Source organism: Haplochromis burtoni, unplaced genomic scaffold, assembly GCF_018398535.1.
Source record: "Haplochromis burtoni strain Fernald_Lab_line unplaced genomic scaffold, NCSU_Asbu1 Contig_29, whole genome shotgun sequence".
NCBI lineage: Eukaryota > Metazoa > Chordata > Actinopteri > Cichliformes > Cichlidae > Haplochromis > Haplochromis burtoni.
In genome coordinates this window covers 1,526,474-1,550,953 of record NW_024582390.1, presented here as the reverse complement: position 1 = coordinate 1,550,953, position 24,480 = coordinate 1,526,474, and the positions used below count along the sequence as shown (strand labels likewise).

The 24,480-nt window shown below is 40.3% G+C and overlaps 4 protein-coding genes and 1 non-coding gene across 6 annotated transcripts; 4 read left to right on the top strand and 1 right to left on the bottom strand.

Moving 5' to 3' along the window:
• The first annotated feature begins 2,467 nt into the window (after positions 1–2,467).
• glb1l (galactosidase, beta 1-like) lies at positions 2,468–8,847 on the top strand. Its single transcript, XM_005918260.3, has 16 exons — positions 2,468–2,658; positions 2,952–3,121; positions 3,224–3,374; positions 4,308–4,368; positions 4,436–4,530; positions 4,616–4,796; positions 4,886–4,944; positions 5,644–5,765; positions 6,608–6,648; positions 6,791–6,909; positions 6,989–7,063; positions 7,148–7,237; positions 7,357–7,470; positions 7,628–7,759; positions 7,893–8,120; positions 8,236–8,847. The coding sequence occupies exons 1-16, from the start codon at positions 2,590–2,592 to the stop codon at positions 8,437–8,439; spliced, it is 1,911 nt and encodes a 636-aa protein (XP_005918322.1). The 5' UTR covers positions 2,468–2,589; the 3' UTR covers positions 8,440–8,847.
• On the bottom strand, positions 8,594–13,290 carry ankzf1 (ankyrin repeat and zinc finger peptidyl tRNA hydrolase 1). 2 transcript variants are annotated; one of them, XM_005918258.3, is made up of 16 exons: positions 13,136–13,290; positions 12,633–12,777; positions 12,427–12,548; positions 12,252–12,354; positions 11,941–12,152; positions 11,724–11,839; positions 11,445–11,598; positions 10,898–11,120; positions 10,700–10,798; positions 10,410–10,577; positions 10,174–10,320; positions 9,790–10,072; positions 9,564–9,675; positions 9,306–9,473; positions 9,151–9,221; positions 8,594–9,034 (listed from the first exon to the last, which is right to left on the bottom strand). In XM_005918258.3, the coding sequence occupies exons 2-16, from the start codon at positions 12,751–12,753 to the stop codon at positions 8,908–8,910; spliced, it is 2,226 nt and encodes a 741-aa protein (XP_005918320.1). In that variant the 5' UTR covers positions 12,754–12,777; positions 13,136–13,290; the 3' UTR covers positions 8,594–8,907. The 2 variants fall into 2 exon arrangements, with proteins under 2 accessions (XP_005918320.1, XP_005918321.1); XM_005918259.3 differs by lacking the exon at positions 13,136–13,290 and adding an exon at positions 12,892–13,124.
• A 4,277-nt stretch (positions 13,291–17,567) lies between these two features.
• trnak-uuu lies at positions 17,568–17,640 on the top strand. Its single transcript has one exon. It is a non-coding gene; the product is annotated as a tRNA-Lys (tRNA).
• Positions 17,641–18,018: 378 nt separating this feature from the next.
• LOC102302897 (hatching enzyme 1.2) lies at positions 18,019–19,822 on the top strand. The gene is made up of 9 exons (XM_005918261.3): positions 18,019–18,155; positions 18,233–18,275; positions 18,365–18,427; positions 18,516–18,671; positions 18,772–18,889; positions 19,021–19,199; positions 19,303–19,384; positions 19,486–19,610; positions 19,696–19,822. Exons 1-9 carry the CDS (start codon positions 18,096–18,098, stop codon positions 19,710–19,712), a joined length of 843 nt encoding a protein of 280 aa, XP_005918323.1. The 5' UTR covers positions 18,019–18,095; the 3' UTR covers positions 19,713–19,822.
• An 836-nt stretch (positions 19,823–20,658) lies between these two features.
• Positions 20,659–23,401, top strand: LOC102303501 (high choriolytic enzyme 2). Its single transcript, XM_005918263.3, has 9 exons — positions 20,659–20,795; positions 20,889–20,940; positions 21,020–21,079; positions 21,162–21,314; positions 21,420–21,537; positions 21,625–21,803; positions 21,899–21,980; positions 22,067–22,191; positions 22,279–23,401. Exons 1-9 carry the CDS (start codon positions 20,724–20,726, stop codon positions 22,290–22,292), a joined length of 855 nt encoding a protein of 284 aa, XP_005918325.1. The 5' UTR covers positions 20,659–20,723; the 3' UTR covers positions 22,293–23,401.
• The last annotated feature ends 1,079 nt before the right edge of the window (positions 23,402–24,480 follow it).

Genomic DNA, 24,480 nt, shown 5'->3' with positions numbered 1-24,480 from the left:
ATGGGCAAACTGTGCATTGATATAACTGACATTTTTGTTTTTGTTGCACTTTGTATGAAAATGATTGCTTGATACAAAATACTAATGGCGTTTTATTTTGAAAGCTTCCCCACCTCCCATAAATGCAACTCACTGACATGTTTTATGGCCCCATCACATTAATTAATTCCAAGCAAAAGCCAAGATAACCCCAGTTCATGTAAAGCTGATGGAGTTCCTAACATCAACTATTCCAAATAGACTGAAGTGGATTTTTTGGAGGTGTCATTTCAGGGGCGGTGGGGATCTGAAGACACCTGCTTCCACCAGAAACAACAAAGAGGGTTTATTCTGGGGGTAGTGGGTAGTGACAGAGGGGATGGTTCAATCTAATTACAGACTCTCGGGAGATGACTTCATTGAGATGACGCCCAGCCCTAGAGCGAGTGAGGGTTTTTTTCTGTATCTCCCATCACACCAGGGACAGGCCTGCCTAATAATTGTAGGGTAGTCTGGACTGCACCTTTAACTTGCACAGTAATTAAAAAGTGGACTCCAGTTCACTGCAAGATGATCTTGTGAGTTAAGCAGTTTCTCTAGTGTTTGTGTTATTCTAAATCCCATCTTTTAGGCTTACAATTGTGCTTCAACACCTCAGTAATTGGTATGGCCCGGAGTGCATTAGTTTGCTGGGAGTTTTTTTTATGTTTTGAACATCAATTTTCCACAAGAGAAGGGGGGGTGCAAAGATGGGATGCTGACAGGCTTTCCTCAGGCACTACCATGCTCATAACCAAATTATAAGCCCATGCACGTCATTCTTCCGCTCATTCCCAGGGCAATCGACAGCATCTGACAGTGGGCTAATGAGCCACAGAGTCCTATCTGTAGTTGAGATCAGCTGCCATTAGCAATTGTGATGGCCCCCTTTTCAATTTTCTTAGAATTGACACTAATGAAAGAAGAGGCAGGAAATGACATCCGTGTCTAGGCCGTCATTACTGTAAAGTAGATAGAACTGACAAAAAGAGTAAAAGCATGTGGAGAAGTGAATCTATATAACCCTACAAGTGCAGTGATGGGCCTGCAGGCAGATGTAGGATCTATTAACTGAAATTGCCAGGATTAGTGTATACATGTCACATGGAGATAAACTGCTGTTCCCATCACACATCAGTCCATCAGCCACTTAAGAGCTCTTTCTAACCATAATGGAGTGTACACGGGCAGAAAAAATAGCCTGGAAGCAACTAACGAAACAAGTAACGAAACATTAGGAAGGACACAACACCCTCATAGGAAAAAAAGAGTGTATAAAATTTAATTAAATGCATGCAAAACACACCAGAATGGCTACTAATGTGTTACAGTGCATGTAAATGGTACAGGCACAGGGCTTCATGTGTTTTACTACAGTAGTTTGAGTACGCAAGGATCAGTAGTAATGGATTCTTTTAGTCTGAAGGTAAACTGTAATCATCTGTAATCTACCTTAATATCATTAGTGTTCAGTAATGTCCCTGTGAAGCCATGTTAACCAGATAAGACGTCAGTTGCAGCTCTTCATATATTGCAGCGCCATCTAGTGTCCTTAAAGGAACATAAAGTTATAACACGGGTATATTTCCTATCAGATAGCTCCTGATAAGTTATTATTGTAGCACCAACATCGTGCCTGAGAAATTTTCCAGAGGAAATTAAAAGGTTGATTTTTTTTTTTTGTTATTTATTTATTTTTTTAAAGAAGAAAAAAAAGATAATTCCACTGATGTAGATGTTAGTACTGGTTGACATGCAGTTATCATTCATACCCAGTGAAAAGACACAAGGACACAGAGCTTATAGCTTTAGGAGTGGGGTCCTAAAGCTATAATAAAGCTACCCGTTCCTGAACTGGCTGCTTTGTTATTTTGCCATGCAAAACACAAAGGGAATTGTTCTCAGCCTACATAATGCATAGTATGACAGCATGTTGTTAAAAGCAAGGCGTCATAGGGTGGCTTTGGTGGCAGGATTCCCACTTAGCCTGCACAGTTACAGACTTACATACTTCTATTTTGTCGTTTTTGTGTTTTTTGTATGTTCACATGTGTAAATAACCCCAACAATAGACAGGTATACACACCGGAATGCAGTAAAGTTATGTTACTTAGCTACTGATATTTAAATTTTATAATTTAAAATCTATAACCACATTGAATTTTCGCCTGTTTTTAACTTCCAAGTGTGCTTGACATATTTGGATCAAGATTTAATCTTGTTTATTTTTATTTCATTTATAATTTAAGCATTGAGATATTTATAGTATATTAAATGTCTCTATTTATGAGAAAAATAATGACTACTAGTGAAATTGAGGTCTCACTGATAACGGTGATGACAAAAAGGGGCCTGCCAGAACAGGTTTTGAGGCGAATCGACAGACTTTAGGACCCAGCTGATGACTAAATAAAAATCACGTGGTAGTGCTACTGAAGCGGGGAGGACGTTGACTCAACGCTTCCCCCTGTTAATAATAGACTTGGAGTGAGGTGAAAGAAGACTGTATATGTTTGCATCTATAGCTGTTATAGATGTTTTAGGTTTAACCGTCACAGGTAGGCAGCGGACATGGCTGCTGCTGCTGCCTTACTCCTCGCTGCACTGACTCTTGCCTGTTCAGATGTGAATGGAAATTTGGTAAGAATGAAACTAAAGGTTTGTTTTTTTTTACAGTAGTTCAGTCAGCTGGTCTTTCGTTTTTCCCCCTCCCTCTCTCTACTTCCTTGAAAGGTTCGTGCAAAAAATATATATAATTTCTGTAACCTTTTATATGTGCATACATACATAGTTTACCTACAGTTGTTCTCGCAGCATCATTAATAACTGTCCAAGCTGCTACCCAAGTTCAGTCCTGAGAAATATGCAGTGAAAGTTATAGACAGATTATCAGCACTTTGACTCTCATAGCAGTTACCGTGACTATATTGCAGGCCTCTGGAGAGAGATCTTTCTCTATAGACTACAAAAGAAACTGTTTCCTGAAAGATGGGAAGCCTTTTCAGTACATCTCAGGGAGTATCCACTACTCCAGAATCCCACGGTACTACTGGAAGGACCGACTCGCGAAGATGTACATGACTGGACTGAATGCCATCCAAGTGTAAGCCGAACGCATCGCAAACATTTAAATATAAATGTTTTTCAACTGGATTGTTTGTTGGCCTTTATAAACATTGTACATTTACCATGTCTGTATACACAGATATGTGCCCTGGAACTTCCATGAAACGGTACAGGGAGTTCAAAACTTCACAGGAGACAGAGATCTGGAGCATTTTTTGGATCTGGCCAACCAGACAGGTCTGCTGGTCATCCTGCGTCCTGGACCGTACATCTGTGCTGAATGGGAAATGGTGAGAACAGAGGTCATAACATCCACATCCCAAAGGTGCTTTGTTGGATTGAGATATTGAAGTCTGGTGATTGTGGAGAACATTTGAGTACAGTGAACTCAACGCCACCCTATTAAACCACCAGCAGCATTCTGACCTGTTGATACAAGGCAGCATGGATACAAGCATTTATTTTACTTAAACCAAGTTTAGAGCCTACCATCCAGCAGAAATCAGTACTCATTAGACCAGACGACATTTATCCAATGTTCTGTTTTCCAGTTTTGAACAATCTGCTTATTGTAGCCTTAGTTTCCTGTTCTTAGCTGATAGGAGTGGCACCCGTGTGGTCTTTACATGCCCAACTGCTTAATCTGTCAATCTGTTTTACATGTTCACAGATGCTCTTTGCATACCTTGGTTGTAACAAGTGGTTATTTGAGTTACTTTTGTCTTCCTATAAGCTTGAAGCACTCTGGTCATTCTGATGGGCCAGAGAACTGCGGCTTACAGGTAAACTGTAGTCATGATTATGTTGTAAAATCAGAGTACATCAACCTATCTGGCACCAACAACTACGCCACGTTCAAAGTCACTTAAATCACCTTTCTTTCCCATTCTGATGACCAGTCTGATTTTCAGTAGGACATTTTCTCCGTGTCTACGTGGCTAAATGCATTGTGTTGCTGCTGTGTGATTGGCTGATTAGATATTTGTGTTAATGAGCAGTTGAGCAGGTTCACCTAATGAAGTGGCTGGTGGTATATATTACTATAACTGTAGTAGGATGCACACATTTATGCCATATTCCATATATTAAAAATACAAAGTTAAAATGTGTGGAGGTATTTTTTTACACTGCTCTCTAAACCCCTGTGGTGAGATAAAAGAGGCTGGCTAATCACATGATTGCCCACGTTTCTGCCTTCATTCTCTTCTAATTTTCTCTTGCAGGGTGGACTGCCTGCCTGGTTACTTCAAAAGCCAAACATCATACTGCGCTCTGCAGACACAGGTAAAACATGCACCTATGACCCTTTTTAAAATGTATTGCTTTATGAACATTATCTGTTTTCTCCCAGATTACCTGCAGGCAGTCAGCAACTGGCTTGCTGTTCTCCTCCCCAAAGTGAAACCTTGGCTCTATGCTAACGGGGGAAACATCATTACTGTCCAGGTAGAGTTCTGAGTGGGTAGCTATAAAGCTTTTTAAGAGTTAGTGCATTATTATTGGATTTGAAAATATACAATCTTAACTGCAGGTTGAGAATGAATATGGGAGTTACTACAGCTGTGACTACAACTACATGCGTCACCTGCGCACTCTCTTCCGCTTCTTTCTGGGCGAGGACGTCATCCTGTTCACCACTGATGGAAACACAAACAAGGAAATGATATGTGGGACTCTGGAAGGATTATATGCCACAATAGACTTTGGGACAGGTTGGTATTGTGTGACGGTGTCCAAAGATAAAACATCATCTTCTTGTTCTTTTAGAGATCGTTGTTATTTCTACGTGTTCTTTTCTCAGACACCAACATCACTGAAGCCTTCGCCCGGCAACGACGATTTGAACCTCGAGGACCCCTGGTTCGTTACATATCTATTCACTAAACATAATCCTAAGAAGCAGGGGCTGAATATACACAATACACACTCACTGGCCATTTTATTATGTACACTTGTGTATTCTAATGACATTCAATTAAAAAAGCTGCAGAAAAAAATTCTGCTGATGTTCACAGTGGGTGGTGGTGCATTATTAATCAGTTACTTTTAATTTATTGATTGATATAGAAATGATTTAAAACGGAAAAGCTGAGCTCTTTACCTTTCTTCCTGGATACACTTAGAGTAGCTTTGCATGATTCACAGTTCAAAATAATCCTTATGAATCTTTCAGGGTGTTTCTCCATCACCTTCTAAAACAAATCTTTTTTAGGTGTGTCTCGTTCTGGACGCCTTCCCCTTTAACAACTTTCTTTTTAAGTTGTCTTTGTCTTAAAGGTCCCCTTTCATACAAAGACAAACCTCATAATAGGCTCAGGTAGGACAGCTATCTTACATGACCAGCACGGGTGGAGTCAAAGCAGTTAGAGAAAAGAAAGGCACAGTGAGGTGGACACAATATTTGAATGCAATGCAATCATGTGCACCACTTCCACCACCTGCTATTATGTCAATAATGTACTATAGTTAAAACCTCTTTCACAAGTAAAAATGAATTTGTAACTCGCTCGTATGATTTCACAGGTATATGTGATAAAACTGTTTTAAATTACGTTGCAGGTGAACTCAGAGTTTTACACTGGCTGGTTGGATCACTGGGGAGATCAGCATGCTGTGGTTGATGCTCAGAAGGTCAGCAGAGTGCTAGGAGAAATGCTAACCATGGGGGCCAACGTCAACATGTATGTCTCCACAAACCCCCAAATCTTCCTCTCTGTAGAAACACATTCAAATAATAAAACTGTGTTAGTATACTAATGTAAAAGCCTGATCCAACAACCACAACAACTGGTTTATTTTCCCAGCTTATGAGCTTACCTGCAGTATCAGTGGCATTTAACAAAGAGTCATGTTTGAATCCAACTGAAGATGCGGATTTTCATACCTCTCTTTTAATTTACAGCGAAAGGCCACTGTCCTTTTACAGCTACTCATTTCCTACTTCATGCCTTTGTCCTTATACCATTCTAGAGAACCTTTGCATGATCCAGAGTTCAAAATATTCCTTATTTACTTGAATTTACTGAAACAGGAGGTAGGTAGGAAATCTGTGATCACAGCCAGAGCTGTGCCTGATGGAGGGATTCCCACTCATATCATACAGAGCCAAGACTAGCCTTTGGCTCAAAAGTGTTACACTGATCACACATTAGAATCTTTAACACGGCATGACAGGCCTCCTTTTTTGAAATGTTTGAACTGGATTAAGCTGACAGATTAACAGACATAAGGAGAGGTAGATACTTTTACTGCCACCTGTTTTATTCTAAAATGGGCATCGGTGTACAACCTCACTGTGACCCTGTGGGGATAAGCGCTTAAGAAAATGGACGGATTATGTTTTCTTATAGTTTTCGGATAAGCTAGGTAAATTTGGCTAAAAGGACATCACAGTGCCACTGTAATCAATGTAATGATCGTTGGGATCCTTTAATTTGGATTAAATAAAAGCCAGCAACCTCATCCTTTAAGACACCACTGCTAATTTCCTCTGATATTACACTCTACGTCTCTTTCTTCTCAGGTACATGTTTGAAGGAGGAACAAACTTTGGCTACTGGAATGGTAACTTATTGACAGAATCTCAGTATTCATTCATTCATTGTCTCAGTGCCAGATTATGTCACAGTTTTCATGTTTTAGAGGCAGATAAAAGCTCAGTTTGCAGTTTAGTGGTCTCTAGTAACGCTCTGTTGTTCTCACTAAGGTGCTGATCATGACACCAGGTTTCGCTCAGTAGTCACAAGTTATGATTACGACGCCCCGCTGACTGAGGCAGGAGACCCCACAGAGAAGCTCTTGGCTATTAGAGATGTCATAAAGCAGGTAGAACTGATTGAACAGCCACCTGCTAAGGCTGATGTCCTGATTAATGCATGATTAATTCATCGCCATTTCTCATCAGTTTAGAGAGATTCCCTCTGGCCCCATGCCACCAGCAACTCCCAAGTTTGTCTATGGCTTTGTGACCCTGCAAAAGGTAGGATCAGTTCAGGAAATTAATCCCAATGTCAAGAAATATTTTTAAAAATGTTCAAAACTCAAAAAAGTGTCACTTTAACAGGTTGGAGACATTAGCGGCCTGTTGAACACCCTTTCACCTCTGGGACCAATCAAATCTCAGTATCCTATTACGTTTGAAGAGGTGAAACAGGTATGGGGTGTCTGAGGGAAACAGTGGGGAGAGTATTATTGTAGAAACAGTGTAACTCTTGAACCATGGAGAACTTCTAGACTGTTGTGTCTGCAACCTGTGTTGTCTATTGTGTTCAGTACTATGGATACGTGCTATATCGGACCACACTGCCGCAAAACCTCTCAGAGCCCACACCACTTATCTCTCCACTGAATGGGGTTCATGACCGTGCATATGTGTCCGTCAATGGGGTAAGGCCTGACTGTGAACTTTTGTTGATGTCCTCGTCAGGGGAAAAACGTTGTAGGTTAAATCTGAGCTTGTTTGTCTGCGTCAAATTGTGAAGTTTCAAATATAAATGATGTCGTATCCGTTCACGCTTTTGGAAACATACAACCGTTTGAACAGGTTTTCCAGGGCCTGTTAGAGAGAGACACTGTGCTGGTGATGAATGTCACGGGACAGCAGGGGGACACACTGGACATCCTCGTAGAGAACATGGGCAGGGTTAACTTTGGCAGCAAGATCAATGACTACAAGGCAAGGCAATTAAGAGCAAGCAAGCAGAGGACAAGCATTTAAAAACATACATTTCCCTGCAGCTGTTTGGAAGTTGCAGCAAGTAAAACCATGGACTACGGGTTTTAACTGGTAAATATTGTGTGAATTTCAGGGCCTGTTGAGCAACTTGATCCTGGGTAAAGATGTTCTGACTGACTGGAAGATTTACCCTTTGGACATTGATGGAGCCGTTACTGGTGGATGGCCTCACGGCAACAGCCGAAAGTCTGACCCTGCTCCTCGGAGAGAACCTACACGTGGACCAACCTTCTACATGGGGACTTTGCAGCCCAACGGCTTAGCATGGGACACTTTCCTCAAGCTCAATGAATGGACTAAGGTAATGCTGACTATATTTTGGGACATTCTGGACCTGGCAGACTTTATTCACCCCACGTTTCTAGCAAGGAATAAAATAACTGTATTCTTCTGGATGTTTGTTTTTCCTTCATCAGGGTCAGGTTTGGATTAATGGTGTGAACCTGGGACGATACTGGCCAGCCAGAGGGCCTCAGCAGACTGTCTATGTCCCCGGACCCCTGCTTAGCACCACCCTGCCCAACAACATCACGGTGCTGGAGCTGGAAGGAGCTCCAGGACACTCGAGGGTTCTTTTTATGGACCGACCTCAGCTCAACATCACGCCTAAAAAGCTTTGACGGAGCCCACTGAATTTTGAAGTATTACATTTTCTTCACATTGCAGCTCTAAAAATAATTATCAGTCTGACTGAAGCACAATAGTACTCTGAACAAATGATCTCACCTGAAGGAGCTGCTACACAACAGTATTTCTATGGCATATGAGACAATCTGATGTCAGCAGTTTTAATTTTTGACACAGAAACACTAAACACTCAATTACTTGCTGTTACAATATTCACCAAGCCTGTGCAAAAGAAATATATGCTGACTGTTGTTTTTAATTATTGCTTTTCTTTTTGCCCGATTACAGATGCTGTAAATAAATTGTACATTGATTTCATTACATACAGTATATGTATCCGAGTGTCTAAAATCACCTGCCACAATAAAATTAAGGCAAGTCAAAGCCTAAAAAAAGCCTAATTAACCAGTACTTTTAATGAGGTAGACTCCTCTCCAAGTAAAATAGTTCCTAGGTGGACACTAGGTCTTTCCTGGAGGAGCATTTGCTTTCCGATGCATTTGAACACAGCGGGGAGTGCAAAATGAATAATCCAGGTACTGAAAAGGGATCTTCCCAAGCAGAGACTCCCCACACAGCCAGCACCTCCTGGTGACAAAGACAAACCCACAGAAGAGTCACGCTGTATTTCAGTGCAGCTTTTAAATAACTTGCTATTACATTATGCATTAACTCAGCGAGAGGATGGCTCTTGAGAGACGTACTTGATATTAGAGATGCTGGCTCCTGTTGCAGCAACCTGCGCTGCAAATCTCTTCTCTGCTGCCAGAGCTCTCTATAATCAATAAGCCAAATATGAACATTTCCAAAAAACAGCCTCTTACAAGGAATCAGCTGCAGACCTTTAGCAGTAACCTACCTTTTCACGATCAGTCAGAGATACAAACTGCTTCTTTTCCTCTGCCTCCAGCTCTTGTTTCCTCTTTTCCTCTTTCTGCTCTTTTTCTCGCTGTTTTTTCTGGGCCTTCTGGGCCTTTTTCTTTTCCATCTTTTTCAGTTCAATCTCTGCCGTCAGCGGCCCAGGGATCTTTAATTGCACAGGAGTAAGACACTTAGTCAAATTACCAGCTTGCGTTTAATGCAATACATGTTCAAAGGTGCACGAGTTTAACCTTACCTGGGCCTTGCTGTAGTCGTATTTGTCGGGATTATCCCCCATATATTTCCGAAAGACGTTTCTTGTGTCTTTGTCAGGGGCGACGATGTACGGTGTCTGCCCTTTATTATCCCTGTAAAGGAATAATGTAAAGATGGTAATTAAACCTGGGCAAGGTTTCACTGTGTTCACTTCAGCTGCTACACAATCACACTTTTACAACGCTTGACGATAATATTCTTGATACCTGCAGGAGGGGTCTGCTCCTTCATCTAGGAGGAGGCCGATGGCTGCCTTTTGTGCAGCAGCTGTGGCAACATGCAGTAATGTGAACCCTGAAGCATCAATGGGTTTATTGAGGAGAGTATGAGGACTTGAGCCATCAGAAAGTTTGCTCTCCAAATGCTCTTGATCTTCTGACTTTTCCACAGGGAGCTGGAGGAGTGCGCGCAGAGCTTCCACATCCCCAACCTTGCAGGCAGTAAAGAGTGCATCCCTGAGGCTATACTCACATGACTCTTCAACAACATCTATAAAGAAAGAAAGCTTAATGTCGAGTTTTCACACTTGAAAACAATGCATTACACAGCTTTTGCATTTTGGAAAAATATAGATTTAAACCCCTACTCACCATCCACTTGTTTCTTGCTCTGTACCTTCCTTTTCCTCTTGCTCTTTGACTGCACTTCTTGAGGGAGATCTTCTACTGGTGTAGCCTCTGGCAGTTCCTCTTCTTTACCTTCTGCTTCTATGCTCTTTGGATCGGTCCCAAATGAATCTGGTATTTCATAAATTTTGCAGAACAATTGAGTAATAAACTAGCATGCCTTGGATTCCACCTGCGATGAGATAGTTGATCAGATCTACCTTCAATTGGAATTTTAGCTTCCTCCTTCTTTCGTCTCCTCCTCCTTTTGTGCCTGGAGGGATGGATTTCACACTCCCTGAGGTCCAGTGTTCCTAATGTCATTTCCACCATCTCCAGTTGGATCTCCCCACACTCTTCTTCATCAGTGCTTTCGCAGTTTTCTTCAGCTGATGCAAGCAATAAATTTGCAGTCAGGTTTACTAAGTTTAACATTATTATTTGATGCTATAGTTTATCCACCGAGGTCAACAGAGAGCTTACAGACCATGTTTAAAGATCTTAAACCTACCTTTCTCTTGATCTGTGTTTAGTTCTGTTGTGGGTTTAACAGCTTTTTTCCACGGCTTTTTAGTTGGACTGAAGACTGCAGAAATGTCTGTGTCTTTCCCTGAAAAAAAGATATTACTGATTGTGTGATAAATATACCTAAGCTGCATAAACATGTGCAGAAGACATGTTATTATTTCAAGCACCCCGTGCTTCTTACCATACACATGAACAGTAGAAAGGACCTCATGTACCCTCTGTACCTCTCGAAATGTTGCCCTGCGTGTTGCAAAGGGGATTATAAAGATCCTGGGATCTTTTTTATCAAGGGGACCTCCTCGACCACCAAAAAAGATCGTTTTGTTGTAGCTGGGAGCTCGTATGAATATTTTAGAGGCCCCTTTCAAGTGTTCGGCCCAGGCTACAAGAAGGTCCTGAATGTCCTGCAAAAAGTTAAAAAAATAAAAAAATTTAAATAAAAATCCAGGTTAACAAAAAATAAATAAAACAGAATACTACGTCATCCTATGAGTGAGGCAGAGAATTTAACCACATAGCCAAAACTAAATACTTGGCTCCATGGCTACACTACCGCAACCTCACAAAAGTGCATGATCTATTCTTGGAGGAGAAAAACTAATGAATCAGCCAAAGGAATCTTGAGCTTTTATAGCCACTGTTTGAAAAACATCAACCAAACTTTATGAAGAAGAACAGATAAGGCATGGCTTTCACTCAAAAGGCGATCTGATGGAGCGCAGTATGACCTTGACTAGCGCCGCCTCATTGTGTCGTCGCAGTGCAGCTCCTGCAGATTTTGGTGCGTGACTGCGGTTCTGAGAATCTCGGAGTCCCTGGGCAGTGCCTCGTTTTGCTCGCACTGTGTATCGGTGGAAGGTCTTGTGCAGAAGGACTTGTTTTCTGGAACATAAAATACATTGTGCTGGACGCTTCACATCTCTGCGAATCGGCTGTGTTGTTGTGCTTTAAATTTCAGCCATAATGTGTAATATGAAAGCATACAAAGCAGGGAAATAAAAAATTACCCTTCAAATACAGCACCAGCAAAATGACCTCCACCAGTCATGAGAATGACCCACGCAGTCTTCTTTGTTATAGCTTTCAGAGAGGATCCTGCATCGTGTTCGTCATCCAACTGAAACTTTTCAGGAAAAATGACAAAATATTAAATTATATAAATCTAAAGTGTTTTTTGTTTTTTTTTTTAAAACAGATTACAGATTTCATTGGACTGATCCTCACCTTTCCCTTAAGTATGCAGCGGTAGACTAACAGATACTCTCCCACTGAGTTCTGGAAAACCAACTTGCTGGAGAGCCGACCAGCTGTTAAAGGAGTTTCACCTGAGCTCTCCATGTCTTTGTCAGAGACCGTTCTGCTTTTAACTCCAGCATCGCTGTCCGAGTCTTCGTCCTCTGAATCGGACTCTGAGCCCGAGATACTTGATAAGTCTCCTGTAAAGTGACAACAATAGGTCAGTTGTTCCAACTGCTTCAGACCTTTTTTTCCTAGTTAAACTCCATCTTAGATGTGTATTACTCCAGTTTCCTCACCTGCACCCGTCTTCCTCTCAAACTCCTCCGCTGTGAGGGGCGGCAACATGGCCATCTTTTGTCTCAAGTTGAACCGATGCCAGTCAAGCTTGTAGTGCTCCCTCTGCAACACAAAGTGCATGTTCAGGCACCGGTTCTCAATGCATGAACAGATTGTAGAGCACTGCGTGGTTACCTGCTCCTCGCGGTTAATAAAGGGACATCTGCAGGCTGAGCAGACCATCTTCTCAGACACCTCTCTAACCAGGCTGGACTCGGCTTCCCGCCTGTCATCTTCAGCACTTCTATTTTCCACACCTGTGTGCAGGAAAGACATTTATTCAACGACTGAATAAACTGGGCATCTTTTTCCCCACAACATCATATGTGTTCCATACATACAATCTGAGGCGAGGTCAATAATTACACCCTCCTTTAGGACGGGGTTCACCTCTCTCAATCCAAAAGCCTCATCATTCAAGCACAAATCAAAGATGGAGCGACAATCTTTGCGGGCAGTCATCGTTTGCTGGTTGGTTTATCTCATCTGTAATGGAAAGAAAGAGAAACCTGCTATAAGCTGTAGCTGGCGAGCCCCTAAAATAGTGTTTGGCTGGGGCAGATCCACGACAGTTAACTGAACCAGATCATTAACACTTACTCTCCTGCACGAATCATAAGAGCAGCTGGCAACAACCTCAAGCCTATATTTATAGTGACAGTTTTGATCTACAAGGCTAACCCAATTTTGCTAATGTAAACATAAGTGTGTGCTCTTTGAACGACACGTTCAGCCACAATCTATTTAAAACACCGACTCTGTCCACTTCCTTAAACGGGACTTTAAGGACATTACAACTACTAAAAGTTACAATGAACTACTGGGAAAATAGTAAACGACTTACCATAAAAGGAACTGACAAAAAGCTGAGCCAACCTTAGGGTAACATGTGATTACGCTGACATTTCTACGGAAGCCCAAGAGCGTCATGAATGCTTCAGCGAGTGGCGTTCAAAGACCAAAGGTTGTAAATTAGCCGATCTTTCCTTTCAAACTGCTTTCACCGCGTTTCAGCAACGTGCATATATCACTGCAGACATTTACATGACAGATTACACTATTTATTCAGTTTATACACAAGTTTTCTTTATAATTACTAATAGTTTACAAACGTAGCCCACCAGTACTTAAACAAAAGTACTGATGGAACTTAAAACGCTAGTTTGTGTTTTAAGAATAAAAAAACAAACAAAGTTGACTCTAAATTACATAAAACAGTTAGTTGAGTTAATCTGCCTGATTAATGGTAAAAGGCGCTTACAGACACTTTATTAGGTACACATTTTGAACCGATCATTGACTATGTATAATCGTAATTAATCGGCCAATCACATGAGACCAACTACATCTAGATACGTTTCAAAAACCATCCAGTGAGCGTCAGTCTTCTGTAAGAAAATGCCTTGCTGATACCTGATGTTAAATTGAACGCCAAATTGATTCAAGCTAATAGCAAAGCAATGATAACTCAAATAATGACTGGTTACAACCAAGGTGTGCTAAAAACAGTAAACTAAAAATAGTTTGTACAGGATAATCAAAATTCTGCTGCAACATCTGGATATTAGGGCCAACCAGAGCTTGCTGTAAACAACACAAAGAGCTGTTTGTGAGCCCAAAGAGTCAGCCGTTGTTTCTGAACCAAAAACAAAAATCCTGCTCAGTACAAAAAAAAAAAAAGAAAAGAATTCCTTTCACTGTCTGGTTTTTTTATAGACAGCATTTCCTGAAGAACATATAGCGTGACTGTTGAATGATTTTGCAGCTTGCTCTCAGCTGTGGCAGCCTGGTTGCAGCTGCTGAAGCTGTCATCAGCATGTGCATTTAACCAGCTAAGGAACTTAGGATTGAACATGTGTTTGCTATAAGTGAGAGCATGTGGAGAGTGTGAAAGTTTTTCCAGCATTGCAGTTTTGTAACTGCATGGAAGCTTGCTTCTGCCACTGAAAAAGAAATTGGATCCATAAGTCAAAATTTCGGGTTACCAAAGCGAACGTCTGACAAAATAACTTTAATTTTAAAGTTATTCTCAAATTTGAGATAATAACTTAAATTTATTAACTATGGATGAAAAAACTTTTCCCAGTCATGGAAACGAGCCTCCAAGATTGCCTTGTTGATTTTCTGTGAGCAACAACATACAGTAATGTATTACATATTAAGAAAAACAGAAAGATTTTGTATCTACTATGCAAGTTGCCTGCTGGATTTATGTAAACTGCAAAATTTGGGGTTGCAAAACCTTAGTTATGAAGTAGGAAATCTGAGTTTTTTTAGATTTTGTTTGCAGTCACGGGTCAGAAAGTTGAGCTGTCAATGCATCCAGGATTACAGCAGTTCAAACTGACCCAACCACACCCTCATCAATTTGCTAGATTATGATGGAAGAAAGAAACATGTCATCCAGACATGATATCTTTGGGTTTTAATGAAGACTAGATGAAATGGGGAAAATAGGGAATAAAGGTTTTGTTTTGCAAAATATTGCAAATGGCTGACAGTGTGTCAATTCTGTCATCACTGAAATCTCATGAGACATGAGAAATTATAATCTCCTCCATACTGTAACTGAGATAAGCATAAACATTTTGCAATATTTGTCATCTTATTTAATCACTGCATAGACAAGGTCGACCATTTGTGACTATGTGAAGCACCCGAGTAATGAGAAGCTGAGAAGCTTTGGAGATATTCACTGCAGAATCATCCCCTTTACTGTTATTTAAGAAACAATAAAATACATTTAAAAGATAAAAAATGAATATTTTATTAGCTGTTAAAAATACTTATATACACTTTATTGTACTTATTAAAATAACAGTGTTTGTAAGTCACTGCTTCGTGTGATTTCTCTCCAACTTGTAGGTTGGCCCAGGGAGCAAAGCTTGACCTGTTGACAGAGAGAGAGCACATTTCACTCCATGTCTGTATACAGTAAATTCTGTACGTATTCTGTGAGTAATCCCCATACCCGCAGAATAACGATCCTCAACCTCTTCTAGCTGCTGTTTCACCTCCAGGATTTCAGCAAGAAGCTGGTTTGCCTTAATGCTGGCGCTTTCACTCTGGTCCTGCAAACTGAGCCTTTCACTCCTGAAATATATAAAATATATATTGTAGGTTTGCACATGTCACGTCTGCTTCGGTTTTGCCCACAGCACTTCGGAATACCTGTCTGGGGAGCTTTGGCTATTTAGTTGTTCAAAGAGATCCATCTCACTTTGGAGCAGATGACCCAGTTGTTGCAGTGCATTAACGATTTCGCTTTTTTCCATCATTAAATCCACTCTCCGTTCAGTTTCTCTCGTACTGCGAAAGACAGCAGAATACATTATGTAAGGGCTACACATTTAGAAACAAAGGCAAACATCACACCTGGTTATGCATAATTAACTGTTTGACTAAATCTAAATGGGCAGTAGGTAATTTTTTCTTTTTTTACGTTAACTTATTATTTTGAAATAATTATTGATTGTTCACTGTAAGGGCTTTGGGATCTGGACACTGTTAGCAATTAGATGGTCACTGTCTGAACTCTCCCAGAAAGGCTCGATTGCGGAACCAAAACAGAATGAGCATACAGTTGTCCACTGCTTTTGACAACCAGAGCATCTGTGGAAATATTACCCAACCCTAACTAACTAAACCCTAACTAACTGTACCCTAACTAAAGGACAAAATACTATACCTTTCAGAAGGTGATCAGTTAAGAATAGAAATATCCTTTACTGTCCCTCACTGGAAAAACTTATATTGGAATTCAAGTTCGAGGTGTGTTTATATTTCAAATTAATACAAGAGATAAATCTTTATTCCAGACAAACTAATTAATTTTTTTTTTTTTAACGCCAGCTGGCTTATGAATGTCGTTCACTAATAGACCTACATGAGGGAAATCTTTGTATGTGTCTCTATGTTCATCAACAATATTCCTGGAGGAAGAAATGATGTTAAATAGTTTGGATAACACTCCAAGTTAAGACTTGGGAAAGCTAAACGTCACTGATTACTATAAAAAAAATAAATAAATAAACAAACAAAAAAGGAAAAAACACCCCGAGCAAGTCTGGATAGCATCTACCTGAAAACAATGTTTTTTACTGATCGAAGGAAGAATGGATCCATGCTTTTATGTTGTTTACAGCAGCAGAAATGGCGACCCATCAGACCAGGCAACGCTTGATGAGCCCATGTGAACTGTGGTCTCAGTTTCCTGTTCTTAGCTGACAGGAGTGGGATCCAGTGTGGTCTTCTGCTGCTGTAGCCCATTCTACTTCCAGTTCAACATACTGTGCATTCAGAGATGTATTACTGCATACTTTGGCTGTAATCAGTGGTCATTTTAATTACTGCTGTCAGCTTAAAACAGTCCGGCCATTTTCCTTGACAAGACATGTTCACCCAGAAAACTCAGTGGATTTTCTCTTTTCTTAACCATTCTCTGCAAACCCTAGAAATGGCTGAGGAGCAAATTCCCAGTAGATCAGGAGTTTCCTCACCAACAGCTGTGCCATTTTCAAAATCACCTCTCTTCCCCATTCTGCGGCTCAGCTTGACCTTGAAACTTGAATTACATGCCCAAATGCACCGAGTTTGCCGATTAGATTAGATTGCATGAGGGAGCAGTTCAAGACATGAGGTGTACCTAATAGACTGGTCGATTAATCTACACTAACAGCCTGTTGTGGACCTCAGTGCACCCACCGACGATAACTGGTATCACATCACAGGAAGCATTATACGGGTTGAGAGTCAGGTTTTTTGGACACTTTAAGCGTGACAGGCACCCAATTTAATTGGAAACTAAAGTAAATGGGTGGTGTACCGTTTAATTATCTCTTCTTCAGTATGCAGTCTTCTCTGTTGGACCTTCTCCAGTTCACGATTAGTTTCTTCGATAGCACGCCGCAGCTCATTAACCTGCTCCTGCGTCTCCTGCAAATTGCAAAGTTTGCATGCCGTAATTCACAGCTAGCCTGCTGGCAAAGAGTCAAAGCTCTGTTAACGAACTGGCATCTTAGTTTGTTAATACTTCTGTTGTTTACTTGATAATTAGCAACTTTAGCATCAGTGTACGTAGCTGCCAGGTAGCTAGTCATGTGCAGGAAGGCTAGCTTACAAAACAGCGTCGACTTACCGCAGAAACTTCGTCCTGGGTTAGAAATGTATGGCCAGAAAATGCGGTCATGCTGGTATTTTCACGTGGAAGAATTCCTACTGGGATGGAAACTCGGCTTTTCCTCTTTATAAATACTGCTTCCGGCTGAGTTAGCAGAGCCCGGATAGCTCAGTCGGTAGAGCATCAGACTTTTAATCTGAGGGTCCAGGGTTCAAGTCCCTGTTCGGGCGTCAGAGTTTTTATTTCTTCTACGTTATCAACAAAAATTTTGCACAACTTAGTAATGATTTAAAATTAGCTGCGTTCATGCATTGCACGTGAACTGATGGTAAGCTTAGTTTCAGTAGAAAGAAAACAGCACTCTTGGTTCATGTACACACCTAAAGCCTAAAATTGTACCAAATTTCTGCCAGACATTAAAACCATTTCATTTAAAGCTAGTCATTGATTTTAAGCTGTTATTATACACAGTGAGACCTCACATTATGCCACTGTTGCAGATGTTGTTTATGAAAGAATCAAACTAATTTGGAGATTAGGCTCACTCACAAACAGCTAACACCAGCCCTGTTATTTACTTGAGGTAATTATGGGTATTATCTAAGGACAGCAGTGGGAACACATATAAAGCTAGGTGTTAGTGCATGTCAAATGGTAACACTGAAGGCATACCTGACTGGTAAAGATGGAGCGGATTATACTCCTCTGCATGGTTTCTATTTGTCTCTCAGCTGTGCAAGCTCAGGTAAATGTGCTTGGGACCGCTGAATTTAATGAATTCATGAACAGAGCTGTAAATAAATTTGTCTGTGCTTTCTGCAGAAATTTTTGTTCAACCAAAAGTGGGGTCCCGCTGGCTACAAAGGTGCACTCAGCTTCGATTTAATTTAAATTATTACTGTGACTGACGTAAAACTGCACACTCCCTCACAAATTGTTTTTTTCTTTTTTAAGAATGGAGAGGGGTCAATGAAGAAACGGCAATGGATAAAATCATTAAAACCAACGAGCTTAAAGGTAAGTTGCACACACTTTACTTGAGGGGTTTTCTTTTGCAGATTCCCCAACTTGCTGTTAAAAAACTTTAATCTGATTTCTGCATCAGCTACGCAAATCATCGATGGCGCCACCACCCTCAGAGAGGGAGATATTGCTGTTTCCTCCGGAACACCCCCCAGAATCTGCTTTGCACGGAGCTGCCTGTGGTCCAAATCAGTGGATGGACATGTCTACATTGCATATAACCTCTCACCTGAATACAGTATGTTGTTTTAGCGTTCGAGGCATAAGTACATGCAATGGATTACAGTCTTCTTTTTAATGATGTATGAATTACTCGCCCCTGTTAAACAACTGAACAGATGACATGGATACAATGCTGATAAAGACAGGTATGGCCAACATAGAGCAAGGTACCTGTGTGCGTTTTGTTCCACGGACTCACCAGAGAGACTACATCGACATCCAGCCAAAGTCAGGGTGAGAGCTGAAGCGTGGAAAGTTTGATTACATAAAATTCCTTTTGTAAAATGTATTCAGGTTTTGTTTCCTCTCCAGCTGTGAATTCACCACTTGAAGTTACTTTTCTGTCCTCTTATGTGTTAATCCAGTTGCTGGTCCTACCTTGGTGCGCGTGGTGGAAGGCAGACTGTGTCTCTCCAGATCCCTAACTGCGTCCAGGTTGGAGTGGTTTCCCATGAATTCATGCACACCTTGGGCTTTGTGCACGAGCAGTCCCGCTTAGATCGGGACAACTATGTCACCATCATGTGGCCAAATATTTCAAGAGGTAATTTTAAAGTGTGCAGGGGTTGGCATTGTGGAAAGGGAATGAAAGCTTTAACTGTATTTCTGCACCGATTTTCAAAACAGAAAATTCATTTTTCCAACAGATCGGTTGAGAAACTTTGAGAAGTTCAAGACTGACACTCTGGATCTGCCCTATGACTATGGCTCGATTCTGCACTTTGGAAAGTAAGTAAAAAATGATCTGTTAATCACTCAAAATATTATAATTTACCCCCTTTATTTTAAAATATATTTATAAGCTGATACATATTTATGTATATGTTTAGATATGCCTACTCCCAGCGTGGGGAAGCAACCATCCTTCCAAAGGACAACAACAACATCCAGCTGGGCCAGGCTTTATCTCTCAGCCACATTGACAAGCTAAAAATCAACAGACTTTATAATTGTGGTTAGTACCAAATGTCCTGAATTAACTCCTAAACACACTGCACATCACTGTCACAAATGTAATTTCTTTCTGTCTTTCTGTTCAGATGACATGGATGATTAGAGACCCGGCTGAATGGAAGTGAACCAGGAGTAAAGGCCAATTTAACAAAACTGCAGTTGAATTATATGAACAGTTTCAATAAAGATTGATTCAAACCTTCTATCAGCAAATCCTTGGTGTACATGAAAGTTTGTGCGTTTTAAATTGGATATTTCTCTTTATGTAAAAATATGTCTCACAGTAGATAGCCTGGTTTGAAATAGACACGTGGTAATGCACTCAACAGTAATATTACAGATCAATAAGAGATAAAGAGTAATAAAGCAGAGGCAGGGTAATAAGGTATGTGAAGAATCTTAGAACGGGTGACTTGATCACATTAAACAGGAGATCTGAATCTGTTTTAATGAGGAAGGTTAAAGAACAAAGTCTCTGGTAATAAATAGACATGTTCTCTATATTTAAAAATGTGCTACCTTAACTCAAGATGCAGTAGTTTCTTCTGTTCGTCCAATCACCACGAGGGAAGTTTTCATAAAGTGCTGACACATGAGAATCTTCGCTTCGTCACTGCCCTTCAAAATTAGCCCCTTGATAAGAATAGAAGCAATATTTGGAAAAGGATAAAGTTTTGTTTTTATATATTTAACTGTGTGACAAAAAATGACCGTTGCCAAGACAGTTATCATCTGATAGCATATCACAAAATCACTAGTTGCCAGCTCAGTCAGACACAAATTGCTGGTCTGTCGGGCTGAACTCGGACAGCAAAAACACCTTTAAGTGCCTTGTTTCTGAAAGTGCTGAATCTTGCACGCAATAAGTACAGGGCATAAGTGAAGGTCAGCATCAGGCCCACCCGTTATGGATCAGCAGTGGATTTAGAGTAAATTACACACACCGCATGATGAGGCATCTTAATCATGCTTCATCATCTGAATTGAGGCCCAATCAGTACAGAGCAGCGGAGGAGAAGTGGGTATATAGATTCAGCGGAGGTGAGGAGTTCATTTAGCTCCTGCATCAGGAGAGCGCTGGATTGAAACTGGTGAACCAGCCTGAAACACAACAATGCATTCTTCCATTATACTTCTGGTTATCTTGTTTGGCTTGCTGACTCAGGCGAACACAATACCTGTTAAAGTAAGTATATAATTAAGAGGAGTATATAGACTCCTTTTTTCTCGTCTTGTCATGCTTTGCAGCTGAAATATGTCAACATTTTTTGTGCGACAGAATTCGACTGGTGTGCACGAGGGGAAAGTGAGGTTGAAAAGGAAATTCTCTGGTGGGTCACGATTCCTTGCACCTCATCTTGCATTTTCACAGTGATTTTCTGTTTATTCCATATTTATTTTTGTGTTCAGAGGAAAATATAGAGCATGATGAAATGACCACAATGGATCAAATCCTGGAGGTCAATCGCAGTAAGTGAACTGTAAATTACATAGAATTGTACTGATGTCAGTTTTTTCCCTGCATATTGAAAAGAATGTATTTTCTCATCAGAGATACGAGCCCCAAGAGGAATGTCAATAAGGGACGGCGATATTGCTGTTTCTCATGTAAGGAGTGCCATAACCTGCCCCGGCAACACCTGTCTGTGGCCTAAATCTGTAGATGGATTTGTCTATGTACCCTACATCATCTCTCCACTGTATGGTATGGTATGAAGCTTTAAGACTTAAGGAGATGCTTCCGGTTTCTTATATCCCTTTATTATTTCATATTTTGCCTTTTTTGTGCGTTCTTTCACCCTAACTTTAGACGACATGGACAGAATCACCATAGAAACTGGAATGCAAGACATTTCCGCTGGAACATGCGTTAAATTTGTTCCCCGCACTCACGAAGGCAACTTCCTTGACGTTCAGCCTAGATATGGGTGAGCGTGACTCCTGCTTATGGCTTCTTACAGTGTGCCGTGATGATTGTACATACCGTAGAATTTGTGCTCTGCATCCCTCCCTAGCTGCTGGTCATTTCTGGGGCAGACTGGGGGAAGCCAGACCCTGTCACTGCAGACTCCTGGGTGCATGTGGTCGGGAATCGCTGCTCATGAATTCATGCATGCTCTCGGCTTCGTACACGAGCAATCCCGATCAGACCGTGACAACTATGTCACAATTATATGGAAAAACATCATGCCAGGTTCGCACGTTTTATCACTACGTCATTCTAATTGCAGTGGCTCGATTTTTCACAAAATGAGTGTGAAGGTGTTTTGGTTTTTTTGTTTTTGGCAGAGCACATACATAACTTCAGGAAACAGGTGACAAACAATCTCAACAGCCCATATGACTACAGCTCTGTCATGCATTATGGACGGTGAGTTGCTCTCTGATTCAACATGATTATCTGTCATTTAGACTCGGGCATCACTGTATTATATATGTTTTGCATCTTTGATACAGATATGCCTTCTCTGAAGATGGCGGACCAACAATAATCCCCAAACCAGATCCCTATATCCCCATCGGCCAGCGAGATGGTCCTAGCGTAATGGATCTTCATAAAATAAATATCCTCTATAACTGCGGTTGGTAGATTTATACAGTAAACTGACAGTTGTTAGAAAAAAACTTGAAAAGGACTGACTGGATTTCCTCTCTGTTTCTCACTATAGCTACCGATGACTAACTGGATCCAGAAACCTCTGCTGTAATGTCCTGCCAGATGTCACAAATAGTTTATTACAACTTCTCAGCTTGAGATGATAATCTGGGCGACAGTGGTTTAACCTGAGTCTATAGCAATGTATATTTTATTTTCACTGTCTAGTCTGCACTTTGAGCTTTTATTGATTCAAGACCTTCTGCCGTGGGGTGTTATAAATTACCAGATAACAACTAAAGGCTGCATTTCTCTAGTATAAATAAAGTGCCAAAAACAAAACTCACCAGTTTTAAGTGCCCGCTGATGCCAGTAACATCATTGTATCCGATCTCCAATCTATTTTATGGCTCTTGTCTATCTTCTGCTTACTTTAAATTAAAAATAAAAAATAAAAAATGGCTAATGGTTTATTTTTATTTTCCAGAGACAGACTACAAGTTGTAAAAAATAGACACTGCTTTCAGGTGTAAAAGTAGAGTAAATGATTTCGCACTTACATACGTGAAATGAAAACCGTATAAACTTCACATATGTGAAAAATAAACAGTGGATGTTATTAGGCAAATTTTTTTTTGTCAAGAGCTGGTAAACAAGATGTTCAACATATTACCATTTTGAAGTAACCAAAGTCACTGACATTTAATTTCACAGTAAGCTGATATCTCTGATCTCTCAGGGCCGCTGTAGTTTTGGACTTGAGCAAGTCCATTAATGTCCCAGGTACAAATGGAAAAGACACTGGACAGGTGATTTTCACTGAGAGAAGATCTGTGTCTGGATTTGTTGAACTTCATCCCTGAGAAAGAGAACCAATGTCTTCTGAGCATGTGTCCTTATGTGTTAAAATGATCTCCTCTTTGAGATAATAAAAACTAGCAGTGATACTGACCTGAAGTGCTCAAAACCGAATGAAAAGTGCAACAAACTGTGTGATTCACTGCTCTTGCCCTGGTGAAGTTAACTATGCAAACTGCAAAATCAGCAGTATGGTTAATTTTTAGCACATCACCTGCCACAGTATAAATCGATGGAAAAATATGAATTTCACTTCTGGGTTAATTTTACTCACTTTCACAATTTCACTGCTGTAAATGTCTGACAAGTTTCCCTCTTCTTGATGGATAAATATATTAGGATTTTATATATGCAATGGGGACTTCAATAACAATGGTGCCACCCCCTAGAGAAACTAACACATGTCACTCTCTTTTTGTAGCTTTTAAGGGTGCCGATATTACGCTGCTGCAGCATTAAACTGTGCATTCTGCCAGGCTACATAATGTCTGGGAGTTTATGCACCACTCACTGTAGAATTAAGCAAAACTTGCCAATTATCTTATTGTAGTGTTAAGCTAACACTTACTTATGTACACTTCTTGGCCACTTCATTATTTACACCTTCCTAGTAAAAGATTGAGCCTTCTTTTCCCTTTAAAGCTGCATAAATCTTTTATGCCATATACACTGAACAAGGAGCTGATCTTGTTTTGGTGAGCCCCTGCATTTTAGTTGTAATGAGTGTTTTTTTGAGTTACCAGGTGTTTTCACCCAGAAAACTGCCACTCAATTTTTAAATTCTCCATAAACCATAGAAATGTGCAAAAAATAACAGTAAATTAGTAGTTTCTGAAATACTAAAATCAGCTCCTCTGGCACCAACAACCACGTTGCATTCAAAGTCACTTAAATTATCTTTGTTCTCCATTCTAATGCTCAGTTTGAAATTGAGGAAGTTGTCTTTGCCATGTCTACTTGCCTAAATGTTTTGAGTTGCTGTTGTGCCATTTATTGATTATATATTTGCATTAGAGAGCAGTTGACCAGGTATACCGAATAAAGTGGCCAGGGAATGTGTATACTTATATTTCCTTAATAAGGATTAGTGCAGAGTTTGCATGTTTTGGTTTCTTTCATTTCCCCAGTTGTTTTGTCACATTACTGTCTCCCTCAATCACTTCCATTGTGTTTTGTGAGCTTTTGTGTTAATTTTTATTTTGCTATTTCAGTTGTATGTGTGTTTGTTTTGTTTTTTTATTCACCTTCTATCACAGAGTTTTTCTATTTGCTGGCATTGTACAAAATAGACTATATTTCTCTCACAGAAGAAATGCAAAAAAAATTAAAAGAACTGAAAAAGTGCTGATGAAGTAACTAAACTACAAGCAAAATAGCAACAGGACTTGCTATAAAGTTAAAAGTTTACTGTTGTTTT